Here is a 15,483-nt window from a genome sequence, read left to right as displayed (position 1 = left end):
CAGCACCGGGTGCCTCAAGGGTGGAGAGGCCTTGGTCTGGGCCTGCGCTGGGCCTCTAAGGGCCTTGTTCATCCCTGAGGCACCCCAGTGCTCCAGGTAACGAGACACACATTTAATGATTGCATTCAGGAAAGCAGGAATGGGGAACTCTTCAACTGAGATGCTTCAATGGCCTAACAACGTGACTAATAATGGGCAGGTTTCATTGCAGTAACAAGCTGAGGAGTACCTCTATTTAAATTTTGAAATGTATCACCAATTTTTTAAAAAAAAATATTGGGAGGGGGGTCCTTGGTGCTCTCTAAGCTTGTCTGTTTTCTTGCAGTTGTTTCATTATCAATACTAAGTAAATCAGTACTAATATGGAGTAGGATTTGCTCAGTTCCCCACTCCGTACTAGCACCGATGTTACCTAAAATCTGCAAAAAAAACCCCAACTTAGCTCAGAAAGCAGCGATCCTTCGCTTCAAGCCTGAGTTATAATCTACTTTATTTTTAAAATATACTAAATAAAATCTGTAAAAAATGATACATGAAAATAATGTGCAAAACGTATATTAGGCAAAACTGAAAACAATCTATAAACCAAATGATCTTATACATCTTAAGACATGTTTTTTTAAAAAAATTATAAAGTAGACTTGACAGACTTTCAAAACAAGAAAAATAAACTTGGCAGATGCACAGAATTGAGAAACTGACACATACATATTTTACATAGCGCATATATTTTTTGGAATTTCTTTATTGCAAAGATTTTTGAATCTAGAAGAAAACTGAAAGAAAATCCTGAGAACTTTATACAAAGTATGCAGTATATCCAGATAATAAATAGATAGCAACAAATGAATGAAATGGTACTCTTTAAGGCTAGTAACAATAAATGAAGTAGCTTTTTGGATGAGAACCAAAACATTTTCAAGAAAAAATATAAAAGTCCAGTTGCCTTTGGAAAAACACCTTTGGGACAGCCATGATCTGGATGACTGAGAATCATTTTGCTATTGACTAATTCTTTTGTTTGTTTTTTTTCATCCTAGATCAAGTAGGAAAATTCAGTTTAGGGTTTAAAGCAATCTAAAGAACCACTTTCTAAGAACAGAAAAGAGAGCAATAATTATGTTTTATTGCTTGCTTATAGAATGTTCAAAGGCAGGTATCTGAGGACGAAACAGGTTTAGTTTTAATTTAGCAGAGATTTCACTGTGCTCTTATATTATACTGACCAGCAACCCTTAATACAACTTGGTCTTTGTGAGTATGTATGAAGGCAATTTGGAAATAAACTTCAATTTGGTTACAATGAGAGATACTTGCAGATACAGAACTACACATTAGAAAACTACATTACTTTTTGACATAATCGCCATTCAAATTGAGGCATCTTGTCAAAACGTCTTACAAGGTTTGAAATTCCTTAGTAGTCGTCACTCAGCGCCAAATCAGGGTTATGGGAGTGGTGGTGATCAAAAACATCCCAATGGAACTGCTTCAAAAGTTCTTGAGTGTGTCTAGTGGTGTGTGGGTGAGCATTATTGTGAACCAACACTACACTGGAAGTCAGCATGCCCCAATGCTTATTATGGATGGCTTGTCTGAATTTTTGTAACGTTTCACAGTAGGCTTCTGAATTGTTGGTCGAACCACGCTCCATGAACTTCACTAGCTATACTCCTTTGGCATCTTCACATTTGGCGGGATTTTCTATGGCACCACGTTCGGTGTGGTTGGTTCATGATAATGCTCACCCACACACCACTACTTCTGTTGGGATGCTTTTGATCCCCCCCAAATAGCCCAAATTTGGTGCTGAGCGATTACTAAGGAATTTCAAACCTTGTAAGACGTTATGACAAGTGCCTCAATTTGAATGGTAAAAAAAATATATGTAACATTGTAGTTTTCTAATGTGTATAATAAAAGTTCTGTATCTGCGAGTGTCTGCCATTGATAACCAAACAGAGGTTTATTTCTGAATTGCCCTCGTAATGCAAAGATACTGCCTTGTTTTATTTTACTGGGATAAGTTTGTCTCAAGTCATATATTTGTCCTTGCACCATAAAGTTATGTAAGACTCCATTGTATTTTAAAGATTCCATTTCATTTTACTTCTAAAAAGTTCAAGGACAAAAGGTTATGAGGGACTCTAAAGGAGCACTGTCTCAAAATACTAGTACTGTTTTTTTAAATGAGTAGACTTTCACTATTTTGCACATAGTGCAACACTCAGAAATTTATCAGAATAGTAATATATTCAGTCAATCTTTTTTCTCTAATACGAACCTGATATTACAAAGTCAGACTTCATAAAATATGCTACCACAGCTCCTTATACTTTTGATCAAGGGTCTTCAAACCTGGCCCTTTTATGACCTATGGACTTCAACTCCCAGAATTCCTCAGCCAGGCTGGCTGAGGAATTCTGGGAGTTGAAGTCACAAGTCATAAAAGGGCCAAGTTTGAAGACCCCTGCTTTTGATTGTAGAAATATCCTCTAAACTCAGTGAACAGTAATTTGGTTGAAAACAAGATGCAGAAGTGACATCAGTATCCTAACCATTTTTTTCAGGTTAACCACATCTAACATCATTAGCACAGTCATTTGAAGGACAGGAAAAACCCCAACAGGTAACACCACTTCCTTTCTTGCATTGTTGCTACTTCATTTTAAGTAGACTTCAAAAGGCAGTTTAATATGATTTAATTCCCCCTCCTTCCCACTGCCATTAATCTGCTTGATTCATTTTTCCTGATGACAGCCTATGTATTAATCATTTGTGACCTGAAAAGTATGATGAGCAATGGTGAATACATGTTGACAGTCAGGTTCAAAGCACTACAGTTCAGAGCAGTCCAATTTGGTGCCTTTACCCTGCCAGTACAGTTCACTGGAGTTGGGTAGTTGTAATACATTTAGATGATAAATTTAAAAATGTGTTGAGAATTTTGGAAAAACTAGTCAGTTAGCTTGATGCTGATGAAGGCAAATATCAAACAATCATAGAAACAGAATCAGCTGGCATCCCACACAGCAAAGATAAAGGCAGTCTCACCCTAATCCCTTTCATTCAAAAAATCAGATTAAATATTTAGAAGCTGGGACAGAGAACTTTAAACCAGTTATTGTCTTTACATTGGAAGGGAGTACCTCCTGAGAACTCAAACAACAATCAATAGCAAGCCTCGGAAGAAGCCTACAAAATTGCAAACATTGTAATTCCACAAGGGGAAAAACTTAATGGAAATATTTCCTATTTTTTTTAATAAAATTTGAAAAATGCAGTTGTTTGGTGACTTCTGGGCATTATCTGTTGGTAAAAGTATAGATAAAAATTATCAACATGATCAACACTGACCCAATATTATATTACTAGCTATAAATATTTGACACAGAGATGCAAACTTGTGAAATCTATAGCTCTTTACTATATTTCTTGTAAGCAATTTTTTTCTCCAATAGTAGAATATTGTTACTGTATTTTATTGTAGTTTAATTACCATTTTCCTGTTACTTTGTCTAGCTATATACTGAAATTTCAGTTTTCTATGCAGCCAGATATATGTATCAACCAGAAATAGCGTATGTAACTGAAGAACAGGTTTGAAATGTATAGGAGTCCAATTCCTTTTTCTAAGTTCTTATGAGTCACTGTAAGAATGTAGTTTCCCAGTTCAAAATTTATTTATTCGAACAGGCATTCATATATAAAGAAAATAATATATATATTATTCTCTGTTTCTCATACACATATATTCAATTTACCACTGAAAAGCAAACGGACCACATAGAGCCACAGAAACATTTTTCTGTCACAATGTGACATAAAAATGAAAGGTCAGCTATTGTTATTGGACTATTGTTTTAAAGAATGAATAAGTTTCAATTTAGATCTGGCCTGTTATCTGTATGGGTATTCCCAATAAAGATCCATTGGGTAGATTTGTTGGCAGATTTATTGTAGCTACTCTGACTACAATGGTTAAAAACTGCCCAAGTATGACATCATGGTAAAAGGAAGTATTACTATATCACTGAACAGGATATCCTCCCTTATAATCATTCATAACAACCATGAAGAATTGCTTGGTGTCAGCACAGACTCCATACTATTATTCTGCATCAAGAAATCTTTTTGATAAAATACGTATTGCATTAAATGACAGCATGAAGCTATGTTTACTTTCTAAAACAAAAAAATAAGCATCAGAAGTTTTGCCTTCATTGAGACTTTGGTATAAAGACAGAATACACAATTTTTCCCAGCCGTAGCTTTCCAAGATGTCCTTTCACACATACACACAGTGCAAGGTTTCTAGAAAAAAAGCAGTTCTTTTGGGGTATGAGAGTAATAAAAATTTGATACTGTAGTCACAATACAGGCTAAGTTAGAAATAAATCAAATTATAATCAACTGTTGGAACGTCTTGAGCTTCATTGCCAAAACAATGGGGGAGGGGTTATACGTGTACAAAATAAAATCTCACAAGATCAACACGTATGATAGAATTTGGCTCACTAGCTCATGAACCCATGCAATATCACATGAAGATATCGATATTTTGCACACTCACTTCATGTGAGAACACAAAATTCTTTTGAGGTTTGAGGATGATCTGATTTCAGCTCAACAAGAAGTGCTTATAGAAGTTGTGAAAATCTGAAATATGTATTTTTAAGATTAGTGTTAGCTACAATTCTGGAGAATCCCAAAGGTGCTTTTTTTCTAAAAGGCAACTGGACTTTCTTGTCTTTTGCTTGAAGACGTTTTGCTTATCATCCAAAAAGCTTCTTCAAGTTCTGAATTGTTTAAGAAGCTTTTAACAGAAGCCTCCTAGATGAGAAGCAAAACATCTTCAAACAAGAACCAAGAAAGTCCAATTGCCTTTTAGAAAAAAAGCATCTTTGGGACAACCATGCCCTGATAACTAAGAACCTCCACAGATGATTCTGGAAGAATGCTTGTGAAATACAAAAGACAGTAAATTGTCTAATAAAATATTTCACAGCATATGCCATTAGTTTTACACTTTAAAAAAATGGGATAGATGATTAAATAAATACCAAACACTACAAAGTTTATGCAACATGGTTCTATTTAAAGTAGTTTCAACCATGGTACTCAGTGACAGCAATACAATATTTTCTTCACAAAGCAATGAATACAAAAATATGCCAAAAATTCATTTGTAAACTAGTATTCTAATACACATACGTCATAGCAACGCACGTGTTTATATAACATCTTCCTGAGATACTTTGGGTGGTTTTCATTTTGTGTTAGATTATCTTTGATCAATTCAAAATAGTGGTGCAAGTGGGACATTAATATAAAGAAAATGCAAATAAAGGAGCAGCTCTTACACTTACTTCCTCTGAAAACATGGAACACACACTGTGTTCTTAAACATTTGACTCTTTCTGGTTGAGAAAAAGTTGAGGTGAAGTTTCATTTAATAATCTAGAAAAAGCAGCAGAGTGTTTCAGGAATGTTAGAGGTGTAGTAGAATACAAATGATAGAAAGGAAAAAATCATAATTCTTTTGACTAGACATTTTCTGCAGAAGCATTTGTACACGCTCTACTCAGTTCACAGTTTCAGTATCAACACTAATCTGTCTTGGAAGAGCAAATGTCTTTTAAAGTTTCTAGCTCTTCTATAAGTTTCTTGTTTTGAACTTCTAACATTGCAACACGACTCTCCAGACATTTCACATATTCTTTCTTCCTTCGTCGACATTCTTTTGCAGCTTCCCTGAAAAAAAAAAAGGTAAAAAGGGCAAACAGAAAAGCTTTTGTGACATGCTACTGAGATAAGGTAGGATGGGTATGGTGCAGTGACCACGGTCAATACAATATGGAGACAGTGATGCTTTCCAAAGATTAGAAATCACACATCTTTTTAGAAAAAAGACCTAAGAAAAGCCAAGATCACAAAGACCACACACTGCCCCTTTCTTAAGGGTCACTTGGCAATCTGTAGAATTGCTTCATCTCATGCCTTGATTACTGTTCATAGTAAAAAGTTCCACGGCCAAATGCCAGTTACTCTGCTTTGTGGCAATAAAGGTCTTTGAGGGCCTTGAGTTCCTCAATGAGAGTCTTGTTTTGATTTTCAAGCACAGCCACACGATTTTCAAGACATTTGACATATTCTTTCTTCTTCCTGCGACATTCACGAGCAGCTTCCCTGGAACCAATACAAGGCAAGTGACTACTCAGTCAGCTACAAGGCAAAGAAAACCTGGATAGATAGAATAACCTGGCACCAGAAAAGCTGAAGTGACTCAGTAAAAGCCAAATCAAGTACACCATATACCACTCACAACAAAAATTCAGACCACAGTGCTCTAAATACAATACAGACAGAAGACGTCAGAAGGAAGACACCGTATAGCACAGAAATGGGAGGACGCTGTTATAAAATCAATTATGAGATAGCTTCAGTTGCTTTTGTAAAGCACTATTACCAAATATGCATCAAAGTAGCAGTTCAATATCTACAACCCCCACAGCATCTGTTCACATATTAAGCTCACATGCTTAAACAAGTATAGTTCAACCATCTCAGAGTATACCTGCATAATGTTAAGAAATTAACTTTGGCAAAGAAAACATGCTACCTTCTCTCTTCAGCTTGAAATTTTCACTTCTCTTTTCTGAAATGTTTTGTCAATTGTCTCCATTTTTATCAAAACCAATAATATTAAAGTGAATGCAATATGAACTAATATTTGTAATTTAAACCATAAATTTTAATATAATAATTAAGGATGAATAGGAAGTTAAACTTTTATACTTCCTGCTGCTGTTTCATTAATCTCATTCCAGACTTTTTAGTTCTCTAAAACCACTAGCCTGTGAGTGGGAGATGAAGAACCAAACCACCATCATTGGTTACCTCTTTAAATTATATATTTTGTATATATGTTACTGTTTTTAAGGCCTTTGTAAAGGCCACCATATGGGACGCGGTGGCTCAGTGGGTTAGGACGCTGAGCTTGTTGATCAAATGGTCGGCAGTCTGGCGGGTCGAATCCCGAGTGCCACGTAACAGAGTGAGCGCCTGTTATTCATCCCAGCTTCTGCCAACCTAGCAGTTCGAAAGCACGTAAAAATGCAAGTAGAAAAATAGAGACCGCTACGGTGGGAAGGTAACAGCGTTCCGTGCGCCTCTGGCGTCTAGTCATGCCAGCCACATGACCACGGAGACGTCCTCGGACAAGCACTGGCTCTTCGGCTTTGAAACGGAGATGAGCACCGACCCCTAGAATTGGAAACGACTAGCACGCATGTGCGGGGGAACCTTTACCTTTACTAAAGGCCACCATATGGAACTTTTTGTTACAGCACTGAACAAAAATGTTTAAAATCAATATAAACTCCATAACTAATATGGAATACTATGATGACATTAACACATCTGAACTTATTTATCTCAAAGCTACACATTTTATTTTGGAATCCTCCTTGCTTTAATTTTTGCAAGGATGAAGCATTTTTCCTTCTACTTAGTTATGGGTAAGATCAAAGAATCCCTAAGATCTTTGACAGGACTTTTCAGGAAATACAGTGTGAGAGGGAAGCTCAAAAAAATTGGATGAATGAGAAAAGTATCTACAAGTGATAAGCAAGAATGTTGGCTTGTTGGTAGTATGTACTTATGCCAGAAGAATTAAAATAAGCTGGCATATAGAACCTAATTGCCACTAACAATAGACACTAGACAACCTGAAGAGAGAAGAACAAGAGACGGAAACTAAGAAATTTCTGGATTAGCAATTTAAAATTAAAAGGCATGAGAAAAAGCAATACCATGAAAACATTGAGCAACAATTGGGGTTAGTTACAAGGAGTTCAGCTTCTTCCAGTAAAGCACGTGACAACAATATCCACAAACACTGGCAGTGGACAATCAGTACAACAGTAACACCAACACACATACAGGAAGTAAATAAAAGGTTAATTTAGCCCGGACAATATACAAAATTTACTAAATAAAGTGAGAAATGCAACCTAAAGGTCACACCCAAACTCTTAAAAATGAATCTACTACAAGTACAAGAGGGAATTCCATGGTGAATTTATTTGCTGCAATAAAATATAGACCTGCAAAAAAGCTTTACCCTTCTTCTATTCTGTAAAGTTTACAAAATCATAGGCTTCGGTAAAACAGAATCAAAACAGAATTTTCTATTTAAACAAATGACACTCACATGAATGTGCATATAAAAAGTAGATGTATTAAGCACTCCTTAAAGTATAGGCATTCCTCATTTAACAAACTCATTCAACGACTGTTTGAAGTTACGGTAGCACTGAACAAAGAATACTTACAGTGAATCCTCATAGTTGTAGCCACTGCAGCGTCCCATAGTCAAATGGACACATTTGTGACATTCAGTGCCAATCCTGCCAGCTTCTCCATTGACAAGCACAAATAGTGATACGACCATGGGACAACACAACTATGCAAGATTTGCCTAACAACAGTAATTAGGACTTTTAGAACTGCCGCTAGAAGTCAGCACTACCAAGTCTCTTAACAATGGAGTTCCCAGTCCCAATTACTGTAGGTAAGTTAGAATTATCTGTATTAGGAGATGCAGCTTATACTGAATGTATGATACTAAAATCTGTTTCTGTGTGAGTGAGAGTCTTTTATTTTTATTAATGCAATGGACTTTCTAAGGGGAAAATGTGTATAGTATGGTATAGTAGTTAAAGTACTACACTAGTGCAGGAAGTGTTTGAGAGATACAGGTTCAAGCACCTCCTGCCATGGAGCTCATTGGGTGATTTTGGACTTGTTATAACTTATTCCTGAGGGTTGCAGGAGAAAAAAAAATGGAGGAAGAGCACTATTACTATAATTAATATAATAGTTATGTTATACTTGTCAGATAATAACTATGAAACACTCAAGATTTATCATCCAAAGCCATCAATAGTTTTCTATGCAAAATATAATACTGTTATAAAACACTATATTGTATGCTATGCCACCATGTATACAGCCATCTGCAATTCTTTAGCAATTGAAGGAATTAAAAGTCCTTTTTCATACTGGCTGGTAATGGGGATTTGTATTATATCCCTAAGTACTAGTAATCTAAACAGTTTTAACTGTTCCAAACTGCCATCACTACACTGTGGAAATAGTTAGCAGGTAGGTTCAAACCAGTTACCAAGAGGCAGTTGGGAGTTGGATAATTTAGACTTCTGATAAAAATTGCTTAAGAATGTAACTATTCAGTAGCCAACAATATCTTTGGATTGACTATGTTTTTACCGCTGATTCTGGGAAATAAACTCTAACGATTAATTGAAATTCTAATTGGTACCTATTTTTCATAAGCCTTAGTTCTCTTTTACGTGTTGCTTCTTCCGCTAGCTGCTGTGGGCTATGCAGTGTTCCTGGGGAAGCTGCCATGACGACTCCTTGAGGTAAGGCTGTGGTTGGAGTACGGATTTGGTAAGTTGGCATGTCACCTGTAGCTGCTGCAATTTCAAAAAAGACATTATAATACAAAGGAAAATAGCAGAGTTTATCATCAAAACAAAAAAAATGTTCTAGCATGGCATCTGCCATCAAGATTTGTACAGTTTTTATTTGGATGTTTGGATATTTAAATAAAACAGCCCTAGAAAATCACAATGAAAATAATACATTTATCAAAGGCTTCAAAATTTAGGAAAGGTGGGAATTAAGTAACCTGTTTGTGCTTCTACTGAATGAATTCTTTTCAGAAAAAGCAAGTCATAGCGGAAATATTGTCTTTTTTTCTCATCAGTTTGCTTTATGTTTCAAAGAAACAATTTTATCTTAAAGGGACAGATGAAGAAAAGAAATACACACAAAGCATAATGCCATGTGAATGTAAAGGAATGAGGAAGCATAGAGGTCATTCATTGTACCTCACTATTGCAATACATGATTTTAAAGAAAGGAATAGAGTTCAACACTAAGTAAATACTAGGTTATGTATGTAGGTGCCCTGTTAAAGTTGCAGAATAAAGTTGAACATGATCTATTCCACCTGATTCGCAGAATCTACAACATCTCCAACAATAGTGACAGATCATTGCCACAGTGTGAGATAATTTCTTGGTTGAATAGGGCTGTGTCTTTTCAAACGTTTCGATCAAAACCCTTTCTCATTTAGCTTATTTTTTCCTGCTCATTTTCCCATCTCCATCACACACCATTGTCTTTTTGCCTGGATCCATACACTCAATGCATGCTGAAATCATTTTGCATATCAACAGCCTTAACGTCTTTCCTCTGAACAGATTTTTACACTTTTCTTCAACAAACAGTGTCTCTTCCTTTTTAACCGAAGTGTCTATGGAGATTCTCAGTCACTCATATCATAGTTATCCCAAAGATGCTTTTTCACGAGGCAACTAGACTTTCTTGTCAAGAAAGTCCATTTGCCTCATGAAAAAGCATCTTTGGGATTTCTAACCCAAGCTTACACAACATATAGCCCACAAGCTGCATGTGGCCCACCAAGCAGCCTTGTGCAGTCTGCCAACTTTTTATAAAAATTAAGTAAATTCACTACTGTACCACTAGACATTGTCACCCTTAGTAAGATTCCACTACTGGTGCCCTGGAAAACATGCTGCTAAGTGTCTCCAATACCTCCAGACCTTTACCAGTTCCATTACTGCTGCACACCAGGTATATCCTCCTATGGACAAAAATCATCTCTAACAAAACCAGAGCTCACATCTGACCATAGGACCAAGTATTTTGGACCTTTAGACTGGGACTTTTTTAAAAAAAAAAAGTATGAATATAAACTAATGGGATTTTTTAAAAGACAAAATTACTAATCTTACTTACCTATCCTGATCTTGCTGCAAAGTATAAGTTCCTATCTATGAATTTTTTTGTAAGCTTGTGCACAACAGGGCAAATGCAATCTTTATTTGGAATCTAAAATCCAATTGATGTACTTTAAATCAGCATATAAATTATAGGAGAATGGTAAATGACTATCTTCCTGCATAATGAATAAAGGCAAATCCTTAATTCATAGACTGTCCGTATATAGACATCTGGAAGGGAAGAAAGCTAGATCTGTGAAGCAGCCTCAGATCCCTGAATTAAACAAACATGCCACAATTGCCCGTTGATAATTGGGTTCAGCAATACATAACTTGAAATATGTAACGTACAAGAAAATTGGGGAGAATGGATTTTATCAATAACAAAACAGCTTTCTTTTACTGTTACTTTTCATGCTGAGGTACGTCAGTTTAGTGATACAATAATTTTAAGTGAATGCGTCATAAAAGTCAAGAGTATAATTTGTATGGCAGTTAGCATATTTTAGATATTATTTACATAAGACATAGCAACAATATGAACATAAAGTTCATTTAATATTAACAATATTACCTAAGAAATGAGAACATGGCACAGACCTGTACAACATACTAAGATAATCAAAACCCACTAGCAATGAAGGTTTGACAAAAGCCACATAGCATTTAGTTTTCCTAGTCCTAGAAAAGAAAGATGAAACCTGTGATGATCACAATGTTAGCTTCCTCAACAAGGTGTCTAGAAATCCTGGAACATTTGTGGATTCACGTTTTGTGCCCAGAGGGCTAATTCCATTTGCTATTTTTAATCTTTCAAAAATTATTTTTCCCTTCATGAAAATGAACAGGCAGATGAAAAAACAAGCAGTGACTCCAGCTTCCATCATCCTTATTTCCCATAATGCATTTTGGATCTCATGTAGTCCCAGAGACTTTTTACAAATTCACATTCTCAGTTCACATAAGCGCTGAAAAATGTCCAACTACTTACAAAACATGTTTTCAAAAAAAAGGAAGTTATTACCACTGTTGTCAGAGATTGAGGAAAAAATAATGTGCAATTTAGCATAATCTGAACTTTATATGATTGACTTACCATTTTGTGAAGAACATATTTAGATGTGAAATGTTACTTATGTTGCAGCTTCTCAGATGAAAAACTAATAATTAATCCTAGCAATTATCTTACATATTTCAATAATCTTAGAAACCTGATCTAAGACACTATCATTCCATCAGTTTCAAATATGAATTTTCCCACTGCTTTTTTTGTAAAAGAAAAAGGTGCTGGAACTCCGTTCTGAGCCTTCCATGAGAAAAAAAGCCCTGAATTTTCCCATATTTAGGATGTTTCACTGTCAAACTAAAAAACTGAATTCTATTTCTTCTGAACATGTTATAAATTTAATATTTATGGACTTTTTATTCATATCCTGTTTACTATTACTGTCTCCTATTCTATTCCTCTTCTATTGTTTTGCTTGGCATAAAGAATTCTTTTACACTTTTTGTTACCCCATAAAGGTATTGTTTATTGTGGTGTTGTTGTTTTTTCCTCTTTGATATGGCTATCTTACAACATTTATGACAGGTTTTTTTAAAAAAATTCAGCATAAATGTCATCAGAAAAAATATAAATTATTATTTACATATATTACATGACATTTACAGTTATCAAGTCATGGAAAAATGATTGTTGTTGTTCCGTCGTTGTGCCCAACACTTCGTAACCACATGGACCATAGTGTGCCAGGTCCCCTATTCTCTATTATCTCCCATAATTTGTCCAAATTCACGTTCATTGCATTGATGATCCTATCTAACCAGGAAAACTATTAAGATATTTTAAAGAGGTTAAAAGATGCTATTTTACAAAGTGACAGTTCTGTATAAAAAAAAAAGAAACAAGGAATTTTGATTCACTTTAAAGCTCTCAAAATTGTTAGGGGCTATGCTCTCATGGGCTTCGTTAATAGGCTATAGCCAAATTCATTGGTGGCCTTTAGAGAGGTTTATGCCACAGTAAACATGCTGCTTTTGTTATGCTGTAAGACACAGACAGACAAGGAGCCAATCAAAAGCTACGAAGCTTTATATCACAGATCAATTATAATGATCTTTCTGCAGAACAGAACAAGACTGACTACATACTAGGAAGAATCCTATTACACCCCTTTCTTTCTCCTCCCTCTTCTAAGACAGTATCTTACCAGAAGGATTATAAACTTTTCTCAAAAGCCTGTTGCGCAGCTCCTAGTTCTTTGCTTATCCAACCCGAGGTCTTTAAGAATAGCTGAGAGTATTGGGATAAATAACACAAAACACACAAACCAGATTTACTTAGCTCAAGAGATCAGGAGTACAGCCTACAGAATAACACTAAAAAACTTGCCAGCAGTTCTAGCTGAAGCAGAAAGGAACTGACTAAATCACAGCATGACTTGCGGCTGACGTCAGTGTTGGTGTTGTTTGTGGAGTTTAAGTTTTCCAGCTCCGCCACTGAAACACGATTCCAGGAAATATAGTGACGTCAGCTCTTCAAACTTGATTAGCTGTGGAACAGACCACTTTCAAAGAGAGGGGGCATAAGATAATAAACAATCAGCCAAAGGTTTACTAGATTCAAGTCCCTCTTACTGCTGAAGTGAGCTGTCTAAATGAATGCTAGAAGAGTAACTGCAGAGCTGAACAAAGCACACACTGCCACTAGATTTCTGCTAACAGAAGTTTAACAAGCGATCTTTCATTCACACCAAAGTTAAATAGAAAGCACTGGGAGAGGTAAGTTGCTGGTTTTTCATGCTACCTCATTAATGACTGCAATAAAGTTAAGTGAAGTTTTCACTACTAAAGAAAAATATTTTACTCCCAGCTGAGCTTGCAAGAAAAAACTATTTTCAAACAGCAACCAGTTCACCCTAAAATATTTCACCTCCTAAGTAACATTTTAGCATGCACTATAAAAATAAGAAGTAGCAACCAAGTGCTGCCAATCAAGAGTTCTTTGCGAGCCTTTTAATGAAAAAGAGAGCGCTGTGATGAACCTGATTGCGTCTGGGCTGTCAAACTTCTCACTGAAGCAAACAGGATTGCCGCACCCCAGCCTGAGTCCTGTCTTTGGAAAGAAGTATCACCTACCAGTCTCATCTCTGGTTACAGCCATGACCACAGCAGCTCGTGCTCAAAGGCTTCACGTCTGCCACCAAATGAACAGAAAATTTTCCAAACAAGCAAACATGTGCGGGATTACAAGCTTCAGGACTGACATCAGAATGACCTCACTAGCCTACCCCGTCATTAATGTGCTTTCTCACTGGAACAGCCCTTTGAAACAGGAACTGGGGGGGGGAGGGGGAGACTAACTTGCAAATAACTGCCTTGGCATTTTCAGCTTTGCTCTCCTTTTCAATATATTAAAACACCCACAAACCAAGAGAATCAGCCATAAATCAAGCATGCCAGATTTATTTGTAGCAAAGAATGAAATCTCTGCAAACACTTTTCAAAATAAGCTAGTCTGGAAGCTGCACTTTAAACAATACTGCAATCCCACCCCAAAAACATTTCAGTAACCCCAGGAGAAACAGTTTTGTTCCATATCTTAATTTAGCAACCGTGAAGACAACAACAGTTATTGTGTTTGGTTGCACAGTCAGCTAGATGTTCAACTAGATTAGGCAGTTTTATCCACCTGTTGAGTCCTTCCCAAGTACCTGGGATAGGCTGTTGTTACCTGATGCTCTTAAAACCATCAACCCAGGATGGAAGCTGTTCCTAGTAAAGCTGCTTTTTGCAATTGACTGATAATGATACTGTCAATGCTACTGGTGTTCATATGGTGCTCCAGATGTTTTGAGATTGCACCTAGGATGCCTATTGGTATTATCTTTGCTTTTCTTTTTCTTTGCTTTCTTCGTTACAGCCATTCTATTTCAACTTGCAGGTCTTTGTATTTTGTGATTTATTATCATCATCACGACTGACAAATCCTATCTTTTATTTACTATTGTCTGCTATCTCAGGGTCTTCTTAATTTCATCTCCACAATAATCCTAAAAACAGTCTGAACTACAAAAAGTCATCCATTGAGCTATAATTAATTACAAGTTTTCGACCAAGGTCACCTGCACTATGCTAAGAAGAGTTAAAGAGCTTTTTAAAAACCAGTTTAAATGCAGGTGTAATCCAGCATCCTCAAGCAAATTCTTCTACAATATGAACATAATTATTTCCAACTGGTAATAACTGTTACCAACTGGTAACTGGTATTTGGAGACATGCTGTTTTGGATCAATGAGTCATATAAAGGTATCTTGACTATTTGTCAATGATATTCCCCAGAAATGTGCAATTTAAATACAACTCTAACCCTAATCCAAAAAAATATGTAACCATAGGGGGGGAAAATATCTCCACAAAAAAATTATTACTAGATTTAGAAATAATTTACTTTGCTCAAGGGCACTCATTTATCCTTGTAGGGATGGCAGGCAATCTCTTCACTTACATCACCCCCTCCTCATTCACTGAGAGTCACATCTGAGTTTCAATCCACATTCATTAATTTTATTTGCCCAAGAGAAAAAAAATGTACAGTTTTTTTTTAAAGGGAGTACTGGAGAACCGAGACTTGAAAGGCAAACGGGAA

The 15,483-nt window shown here is 36.1% G+C and overlaps 1 protein-coding gene across 6 annotated transcripts in view; it reads right to left on the bottom strand.

Moving 5' to 3' along the window:
- Positions 1-3,336: 3,336 nt before the first annotated feature.
- The window catches only part of CREM (cAMP responsive element modulator), a 28,353-nt gene continuing 16,206 nt past the window's right edge, over positions 3,337-15,483 (bottom strand). For 2 of the 6 annotated variants that reach the window (XM_083377436.1, XM_083377437.1), the window contains 2 exons: positions 9,344-9,500; positions 3,338-6,189 (listed from right to left, as the gene is read on the bottom strand). In XM_083377436.1, coding sequence (XP_083233562.1) covers positions 6,045-6,189; positions 9,344-9,500 — 302 coding nt within the window. In that variant the 3' untranslated portion in view covers positions 3,338-6,044. Of the gene's footprint in view, positions 6,190-9,343; positions 9,501-11,931; positions 13,932-13,973; positions 14,029-15,483 lie in introns of those variants that run through there. The other 4 variants (XM_083377439.1, XM_083377438.1, XM_083377440.1 and 1 more) reach the window with 4 other exon arrangements.

This window comes from Vipera ursinii, assembly GCF_947247035.1.
Source record: "Vipera ursinii genome assembly, chromosome: Z".
NCBI lineage: Eukaryota > Metazoa > Chordata > Lepidosauria > Squamata > Viperidae > Vipera > Vipera ursinii.
Note: the sequence above shows the minus strand (reverse complement) of the source record. Positions and strands in the feature narration are given on the sequence as shown.